This window comes from Cuculus canorus, chromosome 8 (genome assembly GCF_017976375.1).
Source record: "Cuculus canorus isolate bCucCan1 chromosome 8, bCucCan1.pri, whole genome shotgun sequence".
NCBI lineage: Eukaryota > Metazoa > Chordata > Aves > Cuculiformes > Cuculidae > Cuculus > Cuculus canorus.
The window spans coordinates 2,499,086-2,524,214 of record NC_071408.1 but is presented as its reverse complement, the minus strand read 5'-3'; the positions used below and the strand labels follow the sequence as shown (position 1 = coordinate 2,524,214).

Here is a 25,129-nt window from a genome sequence, read left to right as displayed (position 1 = left end):
TCCTTCCATCCACGGTCTATATATGGAATCGTGTATGGAGCAACTATTTCCCCTTATTTAAAAATCAGTAAGAGAGCTGTATTTTTAAGCAGCATAAGGAAAAATTTTCCCTTCTTACAGGAAGGTTAGAACAAGAAAAATCAAGTAAGCATCTCAACACTAAAAGAAGTTGAAAACTCCTACTCACTAGCTGAGTTCTTGTCAGCTCCCAGCTCCAGCCATCCCGATACACCCAACTCATCAGACATCGTAATGACTCGTTGTTACCACAAACAATTCAAATGACCTGCAGGCATGATCTGAACCACCAACAACTAATTAGTCTCCACTGGTTTTCAACTGTACCAAATTCATACTCTGCTGGTCCATCATTGTTCATCCTAACACCAGTTCTGGCATCGGTACAAGCCTTTGGGCATCAGAAACATTTACAGGAATTTCCTTACAGTAAAAATTATGATGGGAATAAGTGAGTGCGGTGTAACGTAATTTCAGTTCAAGTCACAATTAGTACTTTCTGGAAAGAGAATAAAATAGGACATGGCTATGAAAATAGAGAATCTGTTCCTAACAGGAGAATTTAACCCATGTTTGATGAATATTCTCGAGGTATTTTAATTTTGAGCAATTATTGCAAAACTAAGCCCTGAGCCTACAAAAGGAGCCACGCAACCTCACCCTATAAAAACACCTTTCAAGAACAGGACTTAAATGCTTTGATAAATTACACATAATCATTTCAAGATATTGGAGACAAGATGAGAACATTACTGTTCTTTCAGAAGGAAAGATCTCATTTTACAGCTGATTCAATAAGATAAGTATCTCAGAGAGCAGTTTGAGAAAGTTCAAACTGAAGACCACACGATTTGTAGTTAAGTACAGTAGCATTCACAAGTTAACGTTAGTAGAACCTCTAAACCAAAATTAAAGAGTAAATCTTTCCCTTTTAAGGGCTCCGATCACAAAATACTTTTCCTCTCTTAGAATTCTGGAATGAGGTAATTAATCAAATTTTACCAAATATGAAAAAACTTGGCTCTTACCATGAGACCTGTTATGGTTTTTGAGTTCAGTTACCTCTGGAGATGCTGGTGATGATATCCCAAATAAATGAAAAAGCTAGAAGAATTTTAGATAATAAAAACATGACTTGTGCTTTGGACATTAAGAATATTCTCATTAATCTAACACAACAAAACCATTGGAAATCTGTCACCCTATGATCTTCCTCATGCTGCTAGAGGAGCTTCATTCAGCAAACAGGTGGAGATAACAGATCTTTCATTTTTCCTGGACTGAACCAAACAACTTTAGAATTATAGAATAGTTTAGGTTGGAAGAGACCTTAAGCCCATCCAGTTCCAACCTCCCTGCTGTGGGCAGGGACACCTCCCACTGGATCAGGCTACCCAAGGCCCATCCAACCTGGCTGCCCAAGGCCCCATCCAATGTTGTTGATCGATAATCATTCCGACCAAGTTAACTGTACTATTTGAGAGCATAACATCTCTTTCAGAAGTGGAAAAAAGGCAGTAAGTTTTCCCAGCCTTCTCGATAACACAAGCACTGGACAAGTATCAAGTATTGTTTTGTTGTGTTTCCTTGTAGCGAGCTCCTAGCATTGCTTCATTCTCCACTTCGTGCACAAAGGGCAAGGATGAGAGAAACGGTCTGAAACTTTATATACTAAAAATAGCTTTGTTTGGGTTTTCTGGGGGTAGAACAATCAGAAACGTTTTAACAAAACAAGACATTGGTTTGGCAGAGCATCCAGTGACTTTGCAGCTCTTTCCTAATCTACAATTCCACATTAGCCGAGCTGTCCCTAGGCTCGAAACAGTGAATATGTTTTAGCGTTTATAAACTTCATTCTTCACACATCATTGACTACTCAGATATAACGTAAGGCACATTTTATTTGTGTTGAATTCAGCCCGAATCATATACCATAAACAGCTGACGTAGATTACTACTGCATGTCCTGTCACCCCCGCACTGGCAGATGCGCTCCTTGAAAACAGGACTTCTGATCCAGAACTGAAATCTGCAGGGAAGGGTTTTATTTGAGATTATAGCAATTTGGTAAATTTACTTTCACAGTCCCTTTGCCCAGACACAGCTTTCTGTGAGGATCACCCAAAGCAATGTCAGAGGTTTCTGAGTTTGGTTTTAATGCAAATTATTCAGCAGTTATTATGGAGAACTTCCCAAAGTGATTCTGAGGGTTTTTTACACCTAGGTGAACTCTTACAGCCTACGGCCACAGAAAGGAGATGCAATTATATAATGCAGTGAACACTACCCTGCAAGAACAGCACCCACGGATGTCCTCACTTGTTGCTGTCAGCCTCCAGCTCTCGTGTGGCCCTGGGGCTGTGTGGCACATAGTTAAGAAACCCGTTACACTCAGAGCAAATACTGAGATGAAGCAGGAAGGAGGTGAAAGTGGCTACTGAAACACCCCTGTGCTTAAACCTTACTCAAAATTCAAAGACAGGCTAAACGCTCAAGCAGAAGCTGTGGTTCTTGGAAACAAGGAAGTGCCAAGAAGTTCAGAAAGCAAGAGGCAGCTGACGGCAGGGCACACCAGCTCTACTTAAGAACACGGTGTTGCCTAGAACCTGCAAGCTGGTTTTCCTGCTCATTTCTACCTGCCAAAAGCAGAAGAAAACAAAAACTAAACAATCAAAAACGTTATCCTAAAACTTGAGCCCCAGCAAAGAGCGTTCCTCACTAGCAGCTTTGTGATCCTCTTCTTTATAAAAGGATTTCATGGAGTCTCACAGAGAGGAGTTTTACCCTTCATACACAAGTCGCCTTCCCTGGAGGTGTTTAAGGAACGGGTGGGTGAAGTGCTGAGGGACATGGTTTAGGGAGTGTTAGGAATGGTTGGACTCGATGATCCAGTGGGTCCTTTCCAACCTTGTGATTCTGTGTGAATTCTGTGTGTAACAGTAAACTGCAGGTCAGAAACTGTGCAGTCCCAACAGCTCATTCTTTCGACTTAGGTCTGGGAAGTCTTTCCTTTTACAGTCACAGAATCATGGAATGGTTTGAGTTGGAAGGGACCTTAAAGCCCATCCAGTTCTAACCCCCTGCCATGGGCAGGTACACCTCCCACCGGATCAGGTTGCTCAAAGCCCCATCCAACCTGGCCTTGAACACCACCCCTCTTTCAGCCCCAAATCATCCCCCCTTGTCCTATCCCTGTACTCCCTGATCAAGAGCCCCTTCCCCAGCTTTCCTGGAGCCCCTTTCAGTACTGGAAACTGCTCTAAGGCCTCCCTGGAGCGCCTTCTCTTCTGCAGGTTTAACAATCCCAATTCTCTCAGCCTGTCCTCATATGGAAGGTGCTCCACCTCCAGATCATCTCCAGGACCCCTCTCTGCACCCATTCCCACAGCTCTACGTCCTTCCTTTGTTGAGGACTCCAGAACCAAACACAAGGCTCCAGGTGAGGGTCTCACCAGAGTAGAGGGGCAGAATCTCCTCCCTTGCCCTGCTGGTCCCACTGCTTTGGATGCAGCCCAGGACGCATCTGGCTTTCTGGGTATGGTACACCTCAAACACCTTCATGTCATTGCCAATACCTTATAAACAACCCCAAAAAGAACTTCAATTTTTCTAGGCAACAGCAGTAGAAACCTGCAATGTATTTCCAACATTTGTCATTGTCATAAAGAAAGGAATTGTCATAAGAAAGAAGAACAAATCCAAGGCAATTTTTAATAAAAAACCTCATCCAGTTATTGCTGGTACCAGGAAGTCAAAGGAAAGTGTTTACAACATTTATAAACGATTCCAGCTCCCCAGATAACTAACACAGGATTTCATCTCTCTCCCAATTACTTTCCCATGCACTACTGAAATTTCATTTCTGTTTCAGACTTACTGGAGTTTTCAAAGAAAAGGGTCATTCAAGGCTGTGGGGCAGCAATCACAATTACCGGTAGGTAGCAGAACAATAACCTCCATTAAAAAGCAACCACAGTTGCTTTGTGAACGATGGAAACCAGCTAGCTCACACCTATCATCCACAGTGTGAGGAATGTTTTGTCCAGGCTTATTAACAATTATTTGCTTGCTAACAAAATGCACATTTACACCCAATGCTGCACTCATTCACAGTAGTAAAGCCTACTGGGCTGCTCAGAGCACCCACCTGCTCCCTGTTCTAAAGGCTCTCTCCTCCTGGAAGCCTCCTGGCACAGGCAGAGGGAAGCTCGTGAGGTTTTCTTTAGATACAGCCCTTCCCATTTCCCTAATGTAAACAGAAGTCCTGGAATTGCAACCTGGTATAGCAGATGAAAACAGGAGGAAGAGAAAGGTGGAAGAGAGACCACATAGCAATAGCAGAACACTTAAGAGTTTCCCCTTCCTCTCCCTAGCCCACGATCAGCTCATTTAAAGATTCAATCCCCTGCCTTGGTTTCTCTACACAGGATTTGAGGAAAGTTACCTCATTAACTTGTTTTTTGTCCAGGTGAAAAACTTGACCAGAACTTGTTGAGGCAATTTCTTCATAGACCTTGTAGCCAATATGATCCCTGTCGTCACAGTCCCCAGTCAGCACAAATACAACCTGTATTTCAAAAGAAACAAAATGGGCATGAAGAGCACCCACACTGCACTCACTACTGATGGAAAAAGCAACGTAGAAGAAAAGGAACAAATAAGAATCACTTTCGTAGAAACACTCATCTATCAGCACTTGGTCCTCAGAGACTACTTTATATCAGAACAATATAGAAACATCCATATAAGCTTTAAACTGACCAAGAATACATATACCAGTAGAAGGTTCAGTTGCACTATTTATTTAATTCACAATATTAAAAGGAATATTCCTTTCAGTTTTTTAACTAGATCAGTTAATTCTCTGAACAGTTCCCCAGAATGGCAGTATTACGGTCTCCTGTATAAAGATTTCAGAGCCTCGCACAAGACTTTAACTCTTCAAAAACAGAGCGCTAAAGACATAAACCAGCCCTGAAGGTAAATCCCCTCTGTACCTGTGATTGTTTCTGTTGAATGAGTTGAAGTACTTCATGGGCAAGTCTATAATCCTTGGATCGTGCATCAGTAAATACATAGATGAAAGAACCAGGAAGAGAAATTTCCAGAGCGATTTTTATTGCCCCAATGCTCATCTCTGGACAGTCTCCACCACCCTGTTCACAATTACAGGAGAAAACAAAGCATTATTTTAAGAAAAAAAAGAACAGATCAGATAAATTATTTTCTTTTGGGACATTCAAGATGTCCCAAAATACTTTCTCAGCTTCTGTTATCTTCTTCACTGTTTTATTGCATTTATGTTTTCTGCAGAGTGCTGTCACAGACTCACTCACAAACAACTGCAACAACTCCTTAGGGAAAATAAAGTGAAAGGAAGAGTTGTGGTTAGCCCTGAAAATGGTTGCTGTCATGGTCAGCCTTATCTTTCCTGGGAGCACAAGCTTTTGTTCAGCTCCAGCTCTCGCGGCAGCTCAGTTTCCTACACTCACACGCTCCCTCGCTGGCCAACAATTTAATTGCTCCATTAGAACACCGCAGTCACAGGAGGTCACGGTCACAGGCACAGATGGGAAGTGATCTCAGCTCAGCTGAGCTCCAGGAGGACCTTCAGATACCAGAACAGCAAGAACCTGACCTTGACCTCACGCCGTGGGCAGCCGGTGCAGGGAGCTCCGGAGGGGACACGGGTGATGTGCGTTCAGGAATCAGACAGCAGCGTAGCTGGAGATTCTGCAGACCGTGTTTCAATAAAATGCTTCCAAGTACAACTTTCTATGAAAGGATCCATTTCTCTTCCCAAATCAAGAATTAGAGGAAAACACTATTCAAATAAAACTTCACTTCAACCTCCATACAAATACACTCTGCGAACTGCAGAGAGAACTCCCTTAAAAGCTGAAGGCCAACTGTAAAACCTTCCCCCATAATCAGCAGGTCTTCATACTTTCAACATTAAATAGAAAAGTTATTTATTTCTACAGTGAACACGCCTTCATACACTTGTATACAAAGCTTCACATGCTGGGAAGGAAGAATTAAAAAGATCATGTGTTATGTCTATATTTGATTCTTGAGACACCATCAGAAGACAAGTACTGAGCTTAACCACTCACACAGACACACAAACAGAAAAATCCTTGTCTTCCCAGTCCCCGAGTCCCTCAGAACTTCACCTGTCCCCAGTGAAATGCTCATGTCAATAACAATTTTTACTCTATCCGCATCTTTAATGCCATTTCAAAGCAAGAATATCAATAAACTTCTCATCTAAAAAGAACAGTGGTGAAGTACCTGCTTTTCACAAGTCAGTCTTTTCTAAATCTGGGAAAAGCAAGTGGTAGACTCCAGACTGCCTGAAATTCAGGAGATAATTCTCCAAAAACATCTTTGACACACATCAGAACTTGATCTTGGCAATGCTTATAGAATCCTACGGGACAAATACACATATTCAAGTTGTTTCTTCCCCGCTACTGCAAAGCGAGTACAGTATTCAGCAGAAGACTCTTCCATGTAAAGCTTTAATTTGTAGGCAAAGTCACAATAACAGCTAATTTCTACAGATGGAACAAAGAAAACCTCTAGTCCCACTTCAAGTCCACTAGATTATTGTCTCATGTAATATTCGGGTAGGGCAGCACCAATTTTCTGCAGCCAACAGGGAAAGCACTGCAAGAATATTTGCTCTATACCCTTTTCCAAAATTAACCTAACTTGAAGTTTCCCCCAGCTCCACAATATTAATTCTTGGATCTTTTAACTGTCTTTCTAGGAAAAATACTCACAATAAACAACATAGGAAGTGCTCACGTTTTCTGGGAGAACTACTGCAAGACGTCCTACCAGTCCTGTTCTAATCACTTCTTTAGTTTATATTTTGGCCCTTCACCAATATAATGAATAAATGGAAGTGACTGAAAGTCTTAATTTGGCTGAATGAGCACATGTGGAAAGCAATTACCAAATATGCAATCAATCAGGATAACAGAAATAAATCTGAAATTCATTAGACAGCAACTTTTAAACAGTTTGCTTGTAAATGAAGACATCTGAATTCCCAAAAGCTTCATCTAAATCATGTACCTTTTAGAAACAGCTGCAATCCTTCTCCAGTATAGTTATTTAGAAAACAAAAAAATAAAGACTAGTAGGACTTTTTAAGGTTTAGACTTCCTTGTGAAGGAGAAAAGCGTACTGGCTGGCATTTTCTGCCTCCCTGAAAAATCTACTATTGTTCTCTCTGAATTCGAGTCTTTCTGCCAACTTCTAAACCACTCAACTCTTCCCAAGCTAGCACTAGTGGCTTGCAAGCAAACTTTTATTGCAGGGAAGGCAGCACGTGCTAAAAGTTCTAAAAGGCTGTTCTTTAGGATGGGAGAGTCTGTCTGGCACTACCGAGTCCAGCAAGTTACAAAGCATTTTGCTTGATTAAAAGACAAGACAACAGATTGTATTTGAAGTCTGGAACTCTATACAATACTTCTCTTTCCTTCAATCACCCCATCCAGAGGTCAATTGTGGTTCATTCTCACCCAGATAATCTCCTCCAAGGCAGACACGCTGGTGTACCAGCTCAAAACCCCCTGCCTCCTGAGCATCCCTGCGGAAGGGATTGACCGAGTCGTATTAAGGCATGGCTTCACCGAGTCAAACTGGTACTTTTGAATCACAAGATGCTAAGTGACACTTGGTAATGAAGGCATTACTAGGTGTACTTAATGGTACTTAAAAGCCTTACAGTCTTTTTGTACCTAAATAAGTTAATTAAAGCTAAGGAAAATAAGTACTAGAACAGAGCAAAACGGGTTATAAGAGTGCCTGTAAACAAGTGGCAGGACTAATTAGAATGCAAAATAAATATTAGCATTATCTAACTATTCTTTTTTGTGTTATTGAACTCAGTCTCCATACAAAGATATAAACTAAGACAAAGTAATCAACCATAATCATAAATTAAGACAGCCAAGACAATAGGAATACAAAAGCTTGTGCAGGTAAAATGACAGAGCCAGATGGCCTCCATGCTGATGAAGAACTGTAGCAAAGACTTTAATATGAGAGGAAAGATTAGAGGGAGGAAACAGGGCCTTTGCTAGAACCACATAGAACCAGCAAGTTACTCACCTGAACATAAAGTTCCCTGAGTTCAAACTGAAACTTCTTGGGGTCTGTGGTTATCGTCACCGGACCAATTTCTAGGGTGAAAAAAAAGAAAAAAAAAAAATCAGGAAGTGTGAGGAAAACACAAATTTATCAAAACACGACTTCAACAGAAGAGTTAACTGTTCCACATCCATAAAAATCTAGGAGTAAGAAGCAAACTAAAAGCATTTAACGGAACAGAAAAATTGAGAACAATATACCCAGCACTGAAAGCTATGATTCCAACTCTAGTAACTCTAATATCATTCTAGTATTACCTTCTAGGTGACAAGTATCTATAGGCACATAAGGCATTCTGTGCTGTCTTTCTTTTGACCTACTCAAATGCTCTTTGCAATCAGAAGGGAACAAAAATCCCCCAAACAAACGTGGCTGCACCTAAAAATAATGCATTTTTTCCAGAAATGTTTGTATAAGCAAATGTGAAGGAAAGGTCTCTCTGAAGAGAGTACACAAACAAGTTTCACTGAGTGATATAAAACAAAATAGAAGTGCCTCATCTCTTGATTGAATGAATAGGACATGCTGGAAAAGCCTGGAGTGAGCCCAGTGCCAATCTCAGCACATCCAGCAGAAACTGCCAGCAAGAACTGAAGCAGAAACAACTTCACTCATGGCATTTACCATGTCTTTGCATACTCGGAAAAAGCAGGACATCAAATTGAAGCCATCTGGGCTATGCGAGGAGTGGCAGCACATATTTTCTTAAACTGGACATAAGGAGGAATTTCTTGCCCATGAGGGTGGGGAGGCCCTGGCCCAGGTTGCCCAGGGAAGAGGTGGCTGCCCCATCCCTGGAGGTGTTCCAGACCAGGTTGGATGGGCCTTGGGCAGCCTGAGCCAGTGGGAGGTGTCCCTGCCCATGGCAGGGGGTTGGAACTGGAGGATCCTTTAGGTCCCTTCCAACCCAAACTATTCTGTGATTCTCTTTGAGCATTTCCCAGTCACACCAGCAGCACCACAAGCTTCCCTTTGCCCCTTCAATAAGTGCCTGCCTAATTGCTATCAAATGTGACTCTACCCAGCTGTTTCCCTACAGCTGTGATTTCCTGACCCTTCATTTTCACCTCTCTCAGCACACATGCCCTTTATCCTTTCCCTGTCCTGGGCAGGGAATCCTGGACAGGCATCCATCCTCTCACTGTCCTGCCCTTTCCCTGCGCGAAGAACAGCGTTCACCAAGCTCAGCAACCTCAGTCAGGGCACTAAACCAGAAATAAACTAAATAAATTAAATTAGACATAAAACAGAAAAAAAAGTGAATATATTTCTGCCAGTTAAGTGCCCAAAGCACTCAAAGAAATCAGCTGAGCACCAGCACACAAAATGGGGCACAGTTAATGCAGTCCAGGTGAAAGGAAAGCGTGGAACGCAGTGGTGCCAATTTAACACAGCTGCAGCTCACAGGGAAGTGCTGCCTCAGCAGACCCTGCAGTGCTTTCCAAGCTCTATAAAAGTTAGTATGTACTTATCTTCCATATAATCTAGGCATTTTTCTGTATTAAACTGTCCAAAGTTTTATTTCACTGGAGTTTCAACAACAGCCACCACTAACGTCTACCAGAATCAGACCCGCGTTGGCCTTGGGGGTCTCCGCTCGTGCCTGTGCTAAGTGTAGGTTTTAATTTGTTTGAAACTCACCTGTGAGATCACACAAAACCTTTCCTACAGTATTAAGCTGTCTTAATTTAAGGGGATTTTTATGGCTTTGAACCATTTATCTGTGAATGTTATCTACTAAACCGCAACACTATCATCTTTTAGGACTCACCATTGCTCCACTCCATTCCACACGCTCCCACTCCTACCCCTCCACCTGGTACCATCTTCCTTTGGGTATTCTTTAAAGCATGTGCCTGCAATAAAGTGATCTCCAAACTGCTTTGCTTCAGACCTGTCCCCTGCCAGCCATCGTTCTCAAGTGCGCAACAGAACGTGGTCTGTACATAGAGTAAACCCATCAGCTCCATTATTCCCTCAGCTAAGGGACAATGTTTTTCAGTTCTAGAGTAGTAAATCCTTTGGAACGCCTTTCTCCCCCTATAAAAGATCTGAAAAGCGATATTACTTCAGTTAAGCTAAACCAGCACATCCAGTTTATATTGGATGAGAATTTTCCTCGTTTTCCTGCTGGCTCCAGCAGCACCAGAGAGTTGAGGCCAGCACGCTGCAGGATCACACCAGGGCTCCAGCTGCCCTCTGCTGTGAGCTCAGTAAAGAGCCAGTCTGGGACACGGCACCAAGATTAGAGGTTAGAACAGGAGTATGGCCCCACTAGCAGCATGCGGAGAGTCAATCACTGTCAAGACAGAGCTGAGAACTTCACAGGAGGCATAGAGAGCATAAATCTTCCCAGCCGACTCTGCAACCATGGCCAGAGTTCATCAGCTTCCTGAGGTCAAGCAAGGTCCCAGAAAGAAGTAGGAAATCACTGCTACAAATCATAGACTCATGCAATTATAGAATCACCAGAGTGGAAAAGATCTCTTGGATCAAGAAGTCCAACCATTCCTATGTGCCACTACACTATGGCCCCGAGCACCTCGTCTACCCATCTTTTAAATACCTCCAGGGATGGTGCCTCAACCACCTCCCTCGGCAGCCCCTGCCAGCGCCCGAAAAATGATAAATATGATGTGAATGATCCTCAAAGCGAAAACCAGCAGCAATGTGAATGACACCAGAACTCCCAGTGCAAGATAGCAACCATGTCTCTCCACATCAGCTCCTATCTGAGGGTCATCAGGAATACTTCAAGTTGTAAGCAATGCTACTGGGACTTCACGTAAACCTACAGCTACAGCCAGTTTGCCAACACTGAACAAATCACTATAGATACAGAGGGCATCTGGGATAATAACCACCCAGCTCTGGGTTAGCATCACTGCCGCCATCCACACGGCCTGATCTACTCACGCTTGGATGTAGGTAATTCAGTGTTCTTCATCATCGCTTACAATCCCATTATTCCAAGTCTAAACGGTGATGTGACTGACTCTCACCATCTGAACGCTCACCGACTTGTACCAAAACACCCAGGATCTGCTGCCTCTCCCATGCTGCTGGGGCACAGTCATCTGTAAGCTGCTTCCCAAAAGCGGTCCACCGGTGCACACAGACCCTCAAAGCACTCAAAAGAGATAAGAGTGTGAATATAATCAGAAGCACTTGAAATTTACTTGCCAGCTAGGACCCATTTCCAAAGAGGTCTTCAGGAAAGAAGGGCAAGTCCTCTCAAAAAGCACAACAGAAAATTCACAAAGAAGGTTAAATTACTGACATAATAAGAACCTCAAAAACTGTAAAATCTCAATCCAGCTGCAGTCGGTCTGAGCATGGCTCCGCAGTATGAATGCACAGAAGCCAGTCTGAGACTCAGTGCAGGTGAGACATCAATGCTGAACTACCACACTGTTACAGAACTCTATAGATCACAATAAAGAATGTTTCTCAGCACTTGGAAGGTACTGCGGCACATGAGGTGCACTCAGTTTTTAAAGGAACCTGAAAAGCTCAACAGCTTTACAGTGCCTCTGCATAAACTCACCTCCCATAAGAGCCTTCATTTCAACAATCATAGAATTATTAAAGTTGGAAAAAGACCTCAAGGATCATTCAGTCCAATTCCACCACGCCTACTAAACCATGTCCTGAATTGCCACGTCTACACCCTTTTTGAACACCTCCAGGGACTGAGACTCCACCATCATAATCAATGCCAAGAGAACCTTGAGGCACTAGACTAAGGTCAAGTTAACAAAAAATAGGAAATGCTGTGAAGAGAAAGACACCAACACAGCATTCAAAACAGGTTTTGGGTGTCTGAGAAAAGTAGATAGGCATGACATTGTTCTGTTGTGGATCTTTAATGGAATGCACGTAGCCAGTCAGCTCACAGGACTAACTGCACGTTTAACCACATCTAAAATTGCCCCAAGTCCCAACACTGCATGAAGACAAGCATAGCTACAAACGTATCATTCTCAATGCATGCAATTTATTCAGAAATTATAGTAGATCCTGAAAACAGGCCATGTAAAGCAGAAGGAAAAACTTTTTTTAAACTTCATTAGTTCTTTCGGCAAAGCCTGACACATGAAATACTCCAACAGAATATGTTTCTAATGCTGTAATATGTACCCACTTTTAGGCACCAACAGTGGCATATCTGGGACTAGTTTGTTACGGAGGTCTCCCCATGGTTCATCACTCCAAAGCTGTCTCCGATATAACATGATAGGAAAGGAAAGGTTGCACACATCACTGAACAAAGCGGGGACCTTCTGAACTGAAAGTCACAAAACTCAACATAACCCCTATGAGGTTAGAGACTGGACCTCAGCTGTTGAATTAATAAGACAACATAAACCAGAAAGGACATGTATCTGTTGGAGTGAGTCCAGAGGAGGTCATGAAGATGACCTGAGGGCTGGAGCACCTCCCATACAAGGACAGGCTGAGAGAGTTGGTGTTGTTCAGCCTGGAGAAGAGAAGGCTCCGGGGAGATCTTAGAGCAGCTTCCAGTACTAAAAGAGGTTACAAGAACACTGGAGAGGTTCATCAGGGAGTTTACTTTACCAGAGAGTGCAGCGACAGGATGAGGGCAAAGAGTTTTAAGCTGGAAGGGGGGAGATTTAGACAAGATCTTAGGAAGAAGGGTTTTTCTGTGAGGGGGGGAGGCCCTGGCCCAGGCTGCCCAGGGAAGTTGTGGCTGCCGCATCCCTGGAGATGTTCAAGGCCAGGTTGGACTGGGCTTGGAGCAACCTGATCCAGTGGGAGGTGTCTCTGCCCATGGCAGGGATTGGAACTGGCTGGGCTTTGAAGTCCTTTCCAACCCACGTTATTCTGTGATGATGATAAAACTGAGCATCAATGCATCTAACAGAGGTTAGGAAATTTTGTTTCTACCAAATTTTCCCCAGAAAGGAAGCATCATCTCCTTGAGAAATAAGAAGAGAAGTCCCTGGTAACCTGAGAAAGTGACTGTTCTGACAGGCCCAGATGATTTTCCATGACTTTCTGCCACATCTCAAATGGCTGCATGTTTACATACAAACTGAACAGCAAGCACACAGGGAAAACCACAAATTACCCAAGGACACACAATGACACGTAATTACTGCTGAGAGTGATCGCACATTTGGCACTCCCTTAATCCAGACCACGCAAGACATCTGCACCAAATATCTGGTTTCGAAAACCAATTGTTTTAGGAGAACGTAGCAAAGGAACATGGGAGCCATCTACCTACTTCTCATCAAGTCAGAACACTGGATTTGTTTGTTCTGGAAGAAAAAACTAGCTCTAATTGATTCCTGGTAGCTGAAGGAATTTCAGCAGAGATGCTAAGTCCTGTGGAGCACTCTCACCCACAGAATTCCTTCTCTCAACTCAGAGCAAGGGCATTTCTCTGATTCAAAACTACACCCAGGACTAAAACACGGAATTAAACAAACCATACCCCTCAAAACTACCACACCTTTGCGTATTTTTACAGAATGTTTCAGAACTAGCATGGAACAAATGAAAAGACATCACCAAAAAGCACACACCACACTAACAAACCCCGAATAGTTCAATAACAAATGTAATTACAACAGCCTCTACTGCATTCCCGTTTCACCACACACAATGAAGGTCATCTCAACTCTTTGCTCTGTTGGTCCGATGTCAGGCATGCACATTTTTCCCAAGGCTGCACCATCACTGGTACAACAAAATAAAATACTTCTAATTGCCTTCACTCAAAGTTACAGTGAACATGTTTATTCCTCAAACAGCTGACAAATGTCTGTACACAGAATCAGAAGAATCATAGAATCACCAGGCTGGAAAAGATCTCTTGGATCATCAAGTCCAACCATTCTTATCTGCCAACTAAACCATGTTCCTGAGCACCTCATCTACCCCTCTCTTAAACACCTCCAGGGAAGGTGACTCCCTCCCCTCCCTGGGCAGCCTCTGCCAGGGCCCGATGACTGCTTCCGTGAAAAATTTCTTCCTGATATCCAGTCTGACCCTCCCCTGCTGGAGCTTGAGGCCATTCCCCCTTGTCCTGTCCCCTGTAACTTGGGAGAAGAGGTCAGCACCCACCTCTCTACAATCACCTTTCAGGTACTTTTAGAGAACGATAAGGTCTCCCCTCAGCCTCCTAATGTTTTAACCATTAATATAATAATGCTGCTCCATTTTTAACTGATTACAAATCTCTACAGCAAGCTACCAGACCCGAGCAGCTGACTGAAAACAGAAACGGGGTAGCAGCAAGAACCACCTTGAAAAAAAAGCCAAACTCAACGAAACCTGCTTCATCCTCTGATGTGAAAGACACCCTCAACTCGCATGGAAGACAACAGGAGGTGTGTGAATAAACACCTCGCTAGCTTTTTGTAGGAACACAAGCAGCAGTGGAGGTGCTGCCGACAATCTCAAGTGCCCCAAGGTAACACACACTGCCTTGGGAAGACCCTCCCAATGGACTCAAGAGCACTGGAACACACCAAGATGCTTACCACCAGAACATGGATTAAGCTATTTAAAGTTTCTTCTCAAACGATGTTCCCTGGGGACTCCATTGCTTTTAGCTTTCGTTCTCTCACCTGGGTACAATTAAATTTTTTAAGAGCCCAAGAACTGCAGTGAGCAACTTTTACCAGATCCTTAACCAGACAGGAAAAAGCCAAACCAGCCCAGCAAGCTCACATGGTTCCCTCATGCAGGCAATTTATTTTTAAATAGGTTTTTCAGCCGCATGACTTATGACTATTAAGTTTAATATGCAAACTTCAGCTTAGGAAGACAACTGCCTGGAAGGAGTCCGACTGCACACGGCGTTTTCCTTCAGTTGGCTACTCAAACAAAAAAACAGACACTCCAGGCAAACGGCAAAGTGCTGTCAGGCTATGGAGCATTACTGAAGCTCCAGCCTCATGGATGGCACTGGCCATCACCCGTGTTCATCAAATTCTTCACCAGTCAGCCCATGGCAATATAGTATAGTTACACTGTATTGTTATTTCCCATTGTTTTACCATCTATAAGCCTGTGTCTCTTTCTTATAAAAGGAAAAAAAAGAATAGTTGAAGGAAAAAAAAAGATATTCCATATATTAGCGTTTCTTGGAAGTGAAAAGCTAGCTTGGAGACCTGCAGTGGATAAAGTCCAATATCTTTTGTCTTCCACAACAAGTGCTAAGTTTATCTTACGGTCCTCAAGTGCAAACCGCCTAGAAGTCATTAACCAAATGCAATAACCAATAACAAAAATCAGGTGTTGATTTACCCAGCACAGTAACAACAAGCACACAGTTAACTCTGCCTTCTCAAAACTACAGTTATATATGACAGGATGGGGAGGGTAACCTCTTCTACCCAGAGGGCAGTAAATTATATCCAAGTTTGGTACATAATCTTGTTGAAATGAGTGACACACAAACACAACCTTAGAGCTTCTCCGGCCCCTGGCACGGCTGGCACTAGATCCCACCGACTGTGGAACCACCAGCAGAAAATCTACTCCCTCCAGCTGAAGGTACAGAAATGCAGGTTGATGTTTGTTCCAAGAAAGTAACTCCCTTGAACACCCATTCTGGTTCCACTGCTGGGTCAGGAGGTTTTTTTTATTGCCCAGGCACAAATAAGAGCCAAAAGGACCAGAAAACTTGACTCCATGTGGTTAACATTTAAGTAATGCCAGTGGCCACTGAATGTCCCAGATGTAGGAAGACTGACACCAAGCAAGGCTTCTTTTCTTTCTGGGGACAAACGAGCCCACAGCAGCCTGGTGCCCGTGGGAGACACACTTTCCTCCTCGCTCCCGTGGCTCTCTGAGCAGCCCCAGAGTTCTCTGAGCCATCATCCCTGAAATGGCTTTGGCCACCTCCAGCCAGCTCTCAGGGTACAACTGTCTTCTGAGACCTCATCTGCAGTATTTTGTCCAGTTCTGGAATCCTCGATGTAAGGAGGAGATGGAGCTGTTGGAGTGGGTGCAAAAGAGGCTACAGAAATGATCCAAGGGCTGGAGCACCTCCCATATGAGGACAGGCTGAGAGAGTTGGGGTTGTTCAGCCTGGAGAAGAAAAGGCTCCCAGGAGACCTTAGAGCGACCTTCCAGTGCCTGAAGGGGCTACAAGAGAGCTGAGGAGGGGCTGTTCACAAAGGCTTGTGGGGATAGGACAAGAGGCAATGGGGATAAACTGGAGAGGGGCAGATTGAGACTGGACAGAAAGAGGAATTCCTTCACTATGAGAGTGGTGAGGCCCTGGCCCAGGTTGCCCAGGGAAGCTGTGGCTGCCCCATCCCTGGAGGAGTTCAAGGCCAGGTTGGATGGGCCTTGGGCAGCCTGAGCCAGTGGGAGGGATGGGAGCTGGATGGGCTTTAAGGTCCCTTCCAACCCAACCTATTCTATGATTCTTCAAATCACACACACACGGCCACAGCCAGCAACTCGGCTGACGTTCCTTAGGAGCCACCAAAGGACAGCAAGAGCCATGGAGATGCTGCAAGTCTCAAAGCAAGATGGCCCATGCAGCAAGCCCTGAACCACCGCGGCAACTCAAGTACAGACAGAACTGCTGCCCATTTCTTACCCATCCCATCCCCACACGGAGGGGTTTGGGGTTACGCCTGGCAGCCCAGCCCTGCCAAGCGCAGAGAAGCCCATACTGCTGCTTTTCTTTTCTAACAAAGCACCAGCAGACAAACAGAAAAGAAATCACTTCTTAATGGTGTGCAGCTCGCAAGCTCTGACTGGTCTGCTCCCCTCGGTCCCGAATACAGAACACACAGCGGATAAGGATGACACCCACGGCTTTCTTACTGTAGAGGATGGAAGCAGCAACCAGTTCCCGCAGCTGGCCCAAGCGCTCAGCTCCCTCCCAACAGCTGAGAAGGCCATCAGCTTACTTTCTGGTTTTGTTTATTTCCCCTTGTTAACAACAATCTGAAGGGTTTAGTAAAACCCAGTTCACAGTGCTTTTTAAATTCTTTCTGCAGACTGAACTGCAGTTCAGTCCAGGTCTATTTCTGTCTCATCTCTCGGTCTGTATATTTTGGCAATAGTCCCTCAACACTTGTAAGAGTGCTGGAGGAGAACTTCCACTCAAGAACAGGGCAGGAATGAGTGCAATTACAAGTTCTACAGTACTGCTTTGTGATTAATAACCTTAACATGTTGAAATCGAATCAAACACTATTTAAAACTCAATTTTTAATTCAAAATTTATACATGGTATGGCATTACAAAATGAACTTCCTTACCTTAACATCTCCCAATGATTCATTTTGAGCAGCTGCCCACACCGCTGCCGGCTGGGAACAGCCGAGCTCCACCGCCGGGAGCCTCCTGGCACTGCAGGGTACCACAAGCTCATCGCAAGGCTCCTCTTCCTTCACTGAACCCTGGTTCCCACCACTTCCCCACGTGAAACTCACCATAGGAAGGGTCGGTAGGCCAACTGGCAAAAACCCCACGGCTTTTTATTCTTCCAGAATAGATGAATCCAATTACAAAGACTAATTAAAAGCTTCTGTTGCTTGGAAGATTATATTCACAGATTACTTTCTTCAAAGAGACTTGGAAGCTCCTTGGAAAAGGCCATCTTACTCAAGCCAAGTCAGCTTTCTGATCATGAGACATCATCAAAACTGAAAAAGCAACTGCTCTTTCCTGCTGAAACCTCAGCTGCATCGCTTTCATGATGGATATGGAGCTACTGCTGCACTCAGCACCCACATCTACACAAAAACAGATCGCGTAAGCAAATAAAGTTCTCAGCAGCAACCCGAGCATCCTGAGAGCAGGACAACCCAGCGCTGCTCGGCCTGTGAGGATGCTAAATCCTGGGCGATACATTCACATTACATAGCACACAGTGGTAGTCTAAGTCAGGAGCAGTACTTACCTGTGTAATTACTGCCCAGTTATTAATAAACCAGAAGTTAATGTCTTCTTGAAGGAGCCATTCTTCTAACAAGCTTTATGGAGATCACAGCACCAACCTACTGGTGCTTTAAATCGACTGTGGAAACAAGGACTCCCCAGAACAAGTTGTTCTACGAGTCCTGCACTGTTCTTTTAACACCTCTGCACGGTAAAACATCGTTGTTAAAAATTCATAGTTGGGATGTGTTGTATCATACTGCAAATGGGTCTGTTGGAGTTTCTTGGACAACAGGGAGTTAACTGACCCAAGACAAAATGCCACAGCACAACTATTGGATACAAAGCTCACACAAAGCACAGCAGGTTTTAGGGTTTTCTTCTCTGTAGAAGAGAAACAGAAAAGTAAAGACCAACCTAAAATTCCTTCAAATGCCCGACACAACCCTTGAAAAGTTATTAAAGTTTTGCTTTGAAAATTATCAGCAGACCGCATCCTTAGTTGATTAGCCCCAAACAAAGATGCTAATGAGACCCTCGCCACAGACCTACACTTGCGAAATTAAAACACAAATAAGTTATCCTCAGTTTTCATAGCAACTGACCAGTCCTCTTTCAGAAAAATCTGGAAGAAGCATCAATAATTTGTTCAGTTAAAGCTCTATGTAACGATGTTAGTTCGGCTCCCAGTACACCAGGCTAAAGCGAACTTCTTGGTCCTTCTAAAAAAAAAATCTATTATTGACTATGACAACGAAGATCTTGGAAGAAGAAATGGAAACTAAACTATTTAACAGGCACTTTTCTTATTCCAGAATAAGATAGGTTGCACCAGACAATCTTTGGAGGTCCCTTACAACCCAGGCTGCTGCAGGATTCTACTGCAGAAGCAATGGGGAAAAACCGCAGAAGCCGTGACTGCAAAACTGCTCTTCTGACAGAGCCAGTCTGAGCAAAGAGGACCCTGAAACATTTTCATTTCATTTGTTGAAAAATGTGGTTTGAATTGAAACATCAATTTAAAAAGATGCAGCAAGCTTTTCATGGCCAGATAAGCCTCTCAAAACCTTCAGAGTCCTGTTGACTTTGGGAACTGGCGAGTCAGCTGGACGCAGCTCTCTCCCAGCCCTGAACTACTGCCCATGTCATTTGTAATTGTGTGATTTCCAAAAGGCCCCAAGAAAAACATTTTTAAGTGGCAGAAATCATCCAATAAGAATTAAACTTGTGCAGAACTACAGGGAGCTGTGCCTGAGAAACTCAAATGGCCATCTCAGCCGCAAGGAGAGGGGAAAGGAGGCACAGCCAGATTGAGGAGTTACTGCACAGCTGCCAGAACAGCTTGGTGGTGACAATGGTCTCACGCGTCTACTTCGTGTAGTTCAAATCAGCGAAAGAGCCTTGCAGTAGGGCTTCTGGTTCTTCCCAGCTCTCACAAGAAGGACCAGACCAGTGACATTACCAGCTCCAACTGGCACACTGCAGTCCCCATGGGTTTACCTGCTGGGACTTAATTAACAGCCACATGGGAAGGAATAAAACGTTCTTCTCCCCTCTCTGTAGCACTGCATTTTCATCATACTTTAAATCTAGGGGAAGGACCAAAACTCAGAATTTGCCCCTCCAGTAGTCATCAAATATCTTCACTGTGAGGGTGGTGAAGCTCTGGCCCAGGTTGCCCAGGGAAGCTGTGGCTGCCCCGGGAAGCTGTGGCTGCCCCATCCCTGGAGGTGTTCCAGGCCAGGTTGGATGGGCTTGGGCAGCCTGAGCCAGTGGGAGGTGTCCCTGCCCATGGCAGGGGGTCAGAACTTTAAGGTCCCTTCCAACCCAAACCATTCTATGAATTAATCCCTAAGAGTCTTTGTTAAATAAATCCTCTTGCTGCCAAGGGTTTGGCTGCAAGCCAAACGTGTTTACTTATCACTTTGGAAAGAGAATCTGCAAATTCACTGACCTTATGTAAATGCTGCAGTACCCAAACAATCCCCCAATTCATGTCTAAGCATCGTTTCTGCTGACAGTCATTTGGTGTACAAAACTGATTTCAGCCAGACAGCAAAATACTTCATAATATAGCCATATCATTTGAAAAATCAACTGAGAAAAGTGTAGAAAAGAACCAAAGCTGGAAGAGTCGTCCGCTCATTCTGAGAGCACTGATTTCATCTCGCTTCTCCAGCTGGGAAACAGAACCTCTTGGGTTTCACCACTAACAGCTCAGACACGAGCGAATGCACAGGGAGCTGGAGGCAGGAGCTAGCGAGCCAGCTCAGTGGGAATTAGCTCTACCTGGAATCCACATCCTAAACCTTCATCAGTCACTGTCCTCCTCATCCTTGAGATTGTACCTAGAATCTCTCAGGTATGAGAAGTGTTTCAAGGAGATGATGCTGCCTTACTGAAGCGAAGGACATTGCTGATGTCTCCACAGAACAAACATTTCCTGAGCAGTACGGATTAGAGATGAATAGACTATCAATGTTTCCAACTCTACTGGACAAAAAAAATAATCAGACTTCCAGCTTTACCAGTTACCCCTTCCCATCCTCAGAGCAGAAGAGCCTTTGCAATCTGCCAGCAGTCACACAGCGCCTTCAGCCCCTGTGCAAGCATCTCCCCACCGGAGGAGGCGGCCACCCCTGCACAATGAACCCCAAGCTAAGCTGGCAGAGGGATTTCAGAAGAAGCTCGTGTCAAGGCCACAAAGCAGAGCTCCCCAACAGAACAGAGACTGAGCTCAGTGACAGGGCCCTGCCACCTGCCCTGCACTGCTGCCGAGGTTCCACCTGCGAGTCCCAGAGTGGCATTTGTTCCGTCTCCATTGGCAGCCCACTCCCAAACACGCTGCCTTTCTGCCAACTCTTCCACCCAAGCGAGAATTCTGGGCAGCTCATTACAGCAGGATTCACAGGAGCTTAACCAGGCAGCAACTAATCCACCCAGCTTTGCCCACGCTTATCTACACACCTCGTTCTGCCCAATTGGCTGCGGTCTGCAGCGTCGGCAGGAGCAGAATCCCATTCTGTGCAGATTTCTATCGCCCCTTTGCAAGGGCTCATTGCCCTGGCACTGACCACAGGGACCGTGACATTACAGATCCAGATGTGCCGTGGGATGCCCGAACAGAATAGGAGGTTAACGGTGAGAGGAAAGCTGCTTTGTGGCTTTGGAAGAAGAGAAAGGGAAATCATGAGATTATCTGATGCAAGTTTGAGCGTTCAATAGTTTTTAGGAAGTTGCGTGAGAGAGGAAAACATTAAGTATTATCTATGTAATATAAAATTCCACTGAGTTCACTAGTTTAAAAAGGTAAGTGTGCTCCAAACTAATTCAGAAAGCAGCTGTGAGGAGCGAGGGGGACAAAAAGAGACAAAAACATGAACTTTCTCTACCCTAAACAACACAGACTTTCATTTCGCATGAGAATAACTTAAATCAGTTAAACAGGAATCCATTCATTACACAGAAACCTTGTTTTCCCTTTGCAGATCTTTTAAAAGTTGTTCAAAATCATACCACAGTTTATGTTTAGACAGAAGTTAGCTCACACTAACTTATTTACCCTGAGCCCTGTAGTTCCCAGCTTCACCTTCTGTCTGGGCTAGTCCAACAAGACTGGGATGCACTCAGCTGACTACTGGAAAAGCATGAAACTCACATGGAGAAATAAATCGCTAAATTATCAAAGTTACTCTTAAAGAATTATTATTTTTTTTTAAACAGAATTTACCACAATTACCATCTTCAATAAACTGTTCAGCCAATTTATGCAACCCAGAGCACGAAGATTTTTCCTTTGGAGAATCTGGATCTGTGGCCCTGAAGCCATCAAGCTCCAAAAACCAATAGTACAACTTGACTTGCACTGTTTATGTCTTTCAATCAAAAGCATATTTTCCTCCAGACCCAATGCAGACCCTGAAAAACACTGAACCTGCAGGTGCTTTTCAATACACTCTGGCTTTAAGTGGTGAGCATTCCGCTTGTGAGCCAACTCTCAGCTGCTGGAGCTGGCAGCTGAGCACATTAACGGAGAATATTCCACCCATGAGTGTGGAAAGGGTGTTTTTAGAGCAGCCTGAGAGTTTAGTCACTCACCGTTAGCACTCAGTAGAAAGAAGGAAGCTCACCGGCTGAAGCTAGCTCTCAATCGATGGTGTTTTCAGCTGCCCTACTATAAGTTTCCCACCCATTTATGCTAACGGAGTGGGGTAGGGGCACAGTTTTGGTGTTTATCTCACATTTTCCATGGGCTTCTCACCTCTTCTTCATTTGTCAGACTGACACAACACATCCAGCCCTTTAACGTCATTAAGGCTTAAGGCATTTATTTACCAAAGAGCAGCAGAACCCCAGATGTTACTGCAGAAATGTCCACCTTTAAGCAGCTCACACCACTGCCCTGCCAGAGGTGGCAAGCGAGCACTCCTCAGCCTCCTCAGGGCAAAGCCAACAGGCTTAGCACATAACATGAAAGAATTCCTAAAACTATGAGAGCTTGGTAGGATCCCAGTAGCATTAGGAAATAATACTCCTCCAAGACTCTACACCATTAAACATAAAAAGAACAATTTTCCTAAGTTGTGTGAATTAGTATCTTCAGTGGCCCAAACGGTCACACCACACTTGCTGCTCACGCCTCTTTAAAGGACAAGAGCACTAGTTACACATCCCTGGGACAGGAAATACTCTTCTAGCCGAAGCTAGTCTTGAAATAGATGGATCTTACCCTTAGAGACTGCATTCTGTCTTTGTTCCGTGCGGGCTGCTTGGTGCCCCTACTCCAAGACCTCTCTAGCACACCTCCAAGCATGAACGTCATGCCTGATGCCCTTCACAATCAACAAGACAGAATACTGAAGTGGAAAAAATGGCTTTTATACATACACAATGGGATGTTTCATTGCAAGTAACTAAGAAACCGTTTAATGCTGTGTAGCTACAACACAAAAGGTAAGATGGGTTTAAATCACCAGGTCTGCCACAGTCCCCGCGTTGCCAGAGGCGAATCAGGGTCTCGCTCAGAAATACACTTAAGCATCTGTAAAAAATCATATCAAAACCAACTGAAGACATACAAACCCCATTCTTAAAACGTTTTCCTTAACTACAGACAGGATTTGTTTGTGCCCAAGGTCTCCAAATAGTGAAGCAGGTGGTGTTTCCCATCTCCCATCCTTTCTTTATCCCTTGAGTAAGAACTGGATATTCTGGGCAGGTTTATTTACCATTGTATGAACGCAGAGATACTGTAACAGCAGAAGTTGAACACAAATGTTAATTCATTTCTGGTATGGTTACGAAGACCAAGACCCCAGAGTACCAGCTAAACTATATAAACACAGATAAAACTGTCCAAACATCTAACTTCGATAATAAATGTAATTTAACTAACAGAATAACCTATATGAAATTCCAGAGTTCTCTCACACACAATAAATTAAAATACTCCATAATAAAGCTCAAAGGACACTTCTACAAAGCTAGTGTAATGTCAGGAAATATAAACAAGACCAGGAAAAATTTAATTCATCTCATTCCCCAAAGTCACATCTCGCATTTACGAAGCTCTTTCAAACACGCTATGCTGCTGATTAACAGTAACGCCTCAAGGCACAAGCTTTTTCCTTTTCCTGATCGTCCAAGTTAAAAACTGCTTTGAAATGTCACCGAGGCATACGATTCTTACCCAACGATAACATCGGAGACCACCCTATAATTTAAAACATCACCCTTCTAATTGACAAAATTGAGTCCAGTAGGAAAAGCATGATGGATTCAGATCCTATCCTGAGCACAACGGAGCTTCAAACAGCGGGGAGAAAAATGAGAAACAGCTGAGCTAACAAAAACCAGACCCTGCTTAAACAATCTTTCATCAAGTAAACTTCACCTAGCTTGTTACTCTTGGAATCTGGGAAAGGAGGAGGAGCCAGCAAGATCTAAAGAGACATGAAAGGATATTTGGGAAATGTGTAATATTAGGCAAATTAAGAAAAGACAATGAAAGCCAGACTCTGCCCTCAGTTATACTGGTGTAAATCCAAACTAACATCATTGACAGCAATGGAATTACTCTGGATTTACTCCATGTTAACCGAGATCAAAATCTGTTCAATGAGACAGAATATTGAAGTGGAAAAAATGGCTTTTATACATACACAATGGGACATTTCATTGCAAGTAACTAAGAAACCGTTTAATGCTGTGTAGCTACAACACAAAAGGTAAGATGGGTTTGAGCCATTGTAGAAATGTTCACAGCCAAAAGTTCTAAAGTTGGAGAGGTTTTATGCACTTAAGTCTGCCTCTAAGCAAACTCTAGGCAAATTAAAAGAGTTAATGCAAAGCACGCTTCACTTATTTAGGGCTTTCTTTGCTTTTTTATCCCAACCACACTCCCCAAAACAAGACTCGTCCCCATGAAGGAGACACGCAACAATCTCAGTCAATCTCTTGAGTTGCTGCTCTACGCCCTTTCCAGAGACAAATCCACCCTCCCATCCTATTTGCAGATCTCCACCCCCACGAGCCCCCTCGCACCCCACGGAGGAGTCCTGCACCTCCCCTCTGAAAACCCCAAATCCCAAACACCCGTGGCATGCATCGGTGTAGGCAGCTGCGCTGAGACAAGGAGCTTAAGAAATTTGCCTCAACTGATAAAATTGTCAGTCTTCAAAGATGTAATTTAGCAAACACGCCATTTCTAATCTTCATCTACCATGGCTCACTGTAGGTAACGGAGCGCTATTTAATTACACTTTCAAGGGTGGGGAAAGGGCTGAGCTTTTACAGTAATGACACAATCTTCACTTTTCACACTCCAAGCGTGAGCAACAACAGTAATATTTAGAACAAAAGCTTGATCCACAAAGCCCGCACATTTTTCTCTCCCCCTGTCAGCATTGCCCGAGGCTGCCTAGATTTGCACACAGCCCTCACTCCCAACCCTGTGTAGCTCTGCCTTTATCACAGAATCACAGGATGGGTTGGGTTGGAAAGGACCTCAAAGCCCATCCAGTTCTAGCTATGCCAGCCCTGCTCACACCAACCCACCGCACCCAAG

General features: G+C 44.0%; 1 protein-coding gene across 1 annotated transcript in view; it reads right to left on the bottom strand.

Annotated features, from left to right (window-relative positions):
• Positions 1-25,129, bottom strand: part of HMCN1 (hemicentin 1) — a 196,802-nt gene that overhangs the window by 156,124 nt on the left and 15,549 nt on the right. Inside the window, exons 2-4 of the mRNA XM_054073595.1 lie at positions 8,146-8,216; positions 5,016-5,174; positions 4,463-4,585 (exon numbers count right to left, since the gene is read on the bottom strand). Of these exons, the coding sequence (XP_053929570.1) occupies positions 4,463-4,585; positions 5,016-5,174; positions 8,146-8,216 (353 nt within the window). The remainder of the gene's footprint in view (positions 1-4,462; positions 4,586-5,015; positions 5,175-8,145; positions 8,217-25,129) is intronic.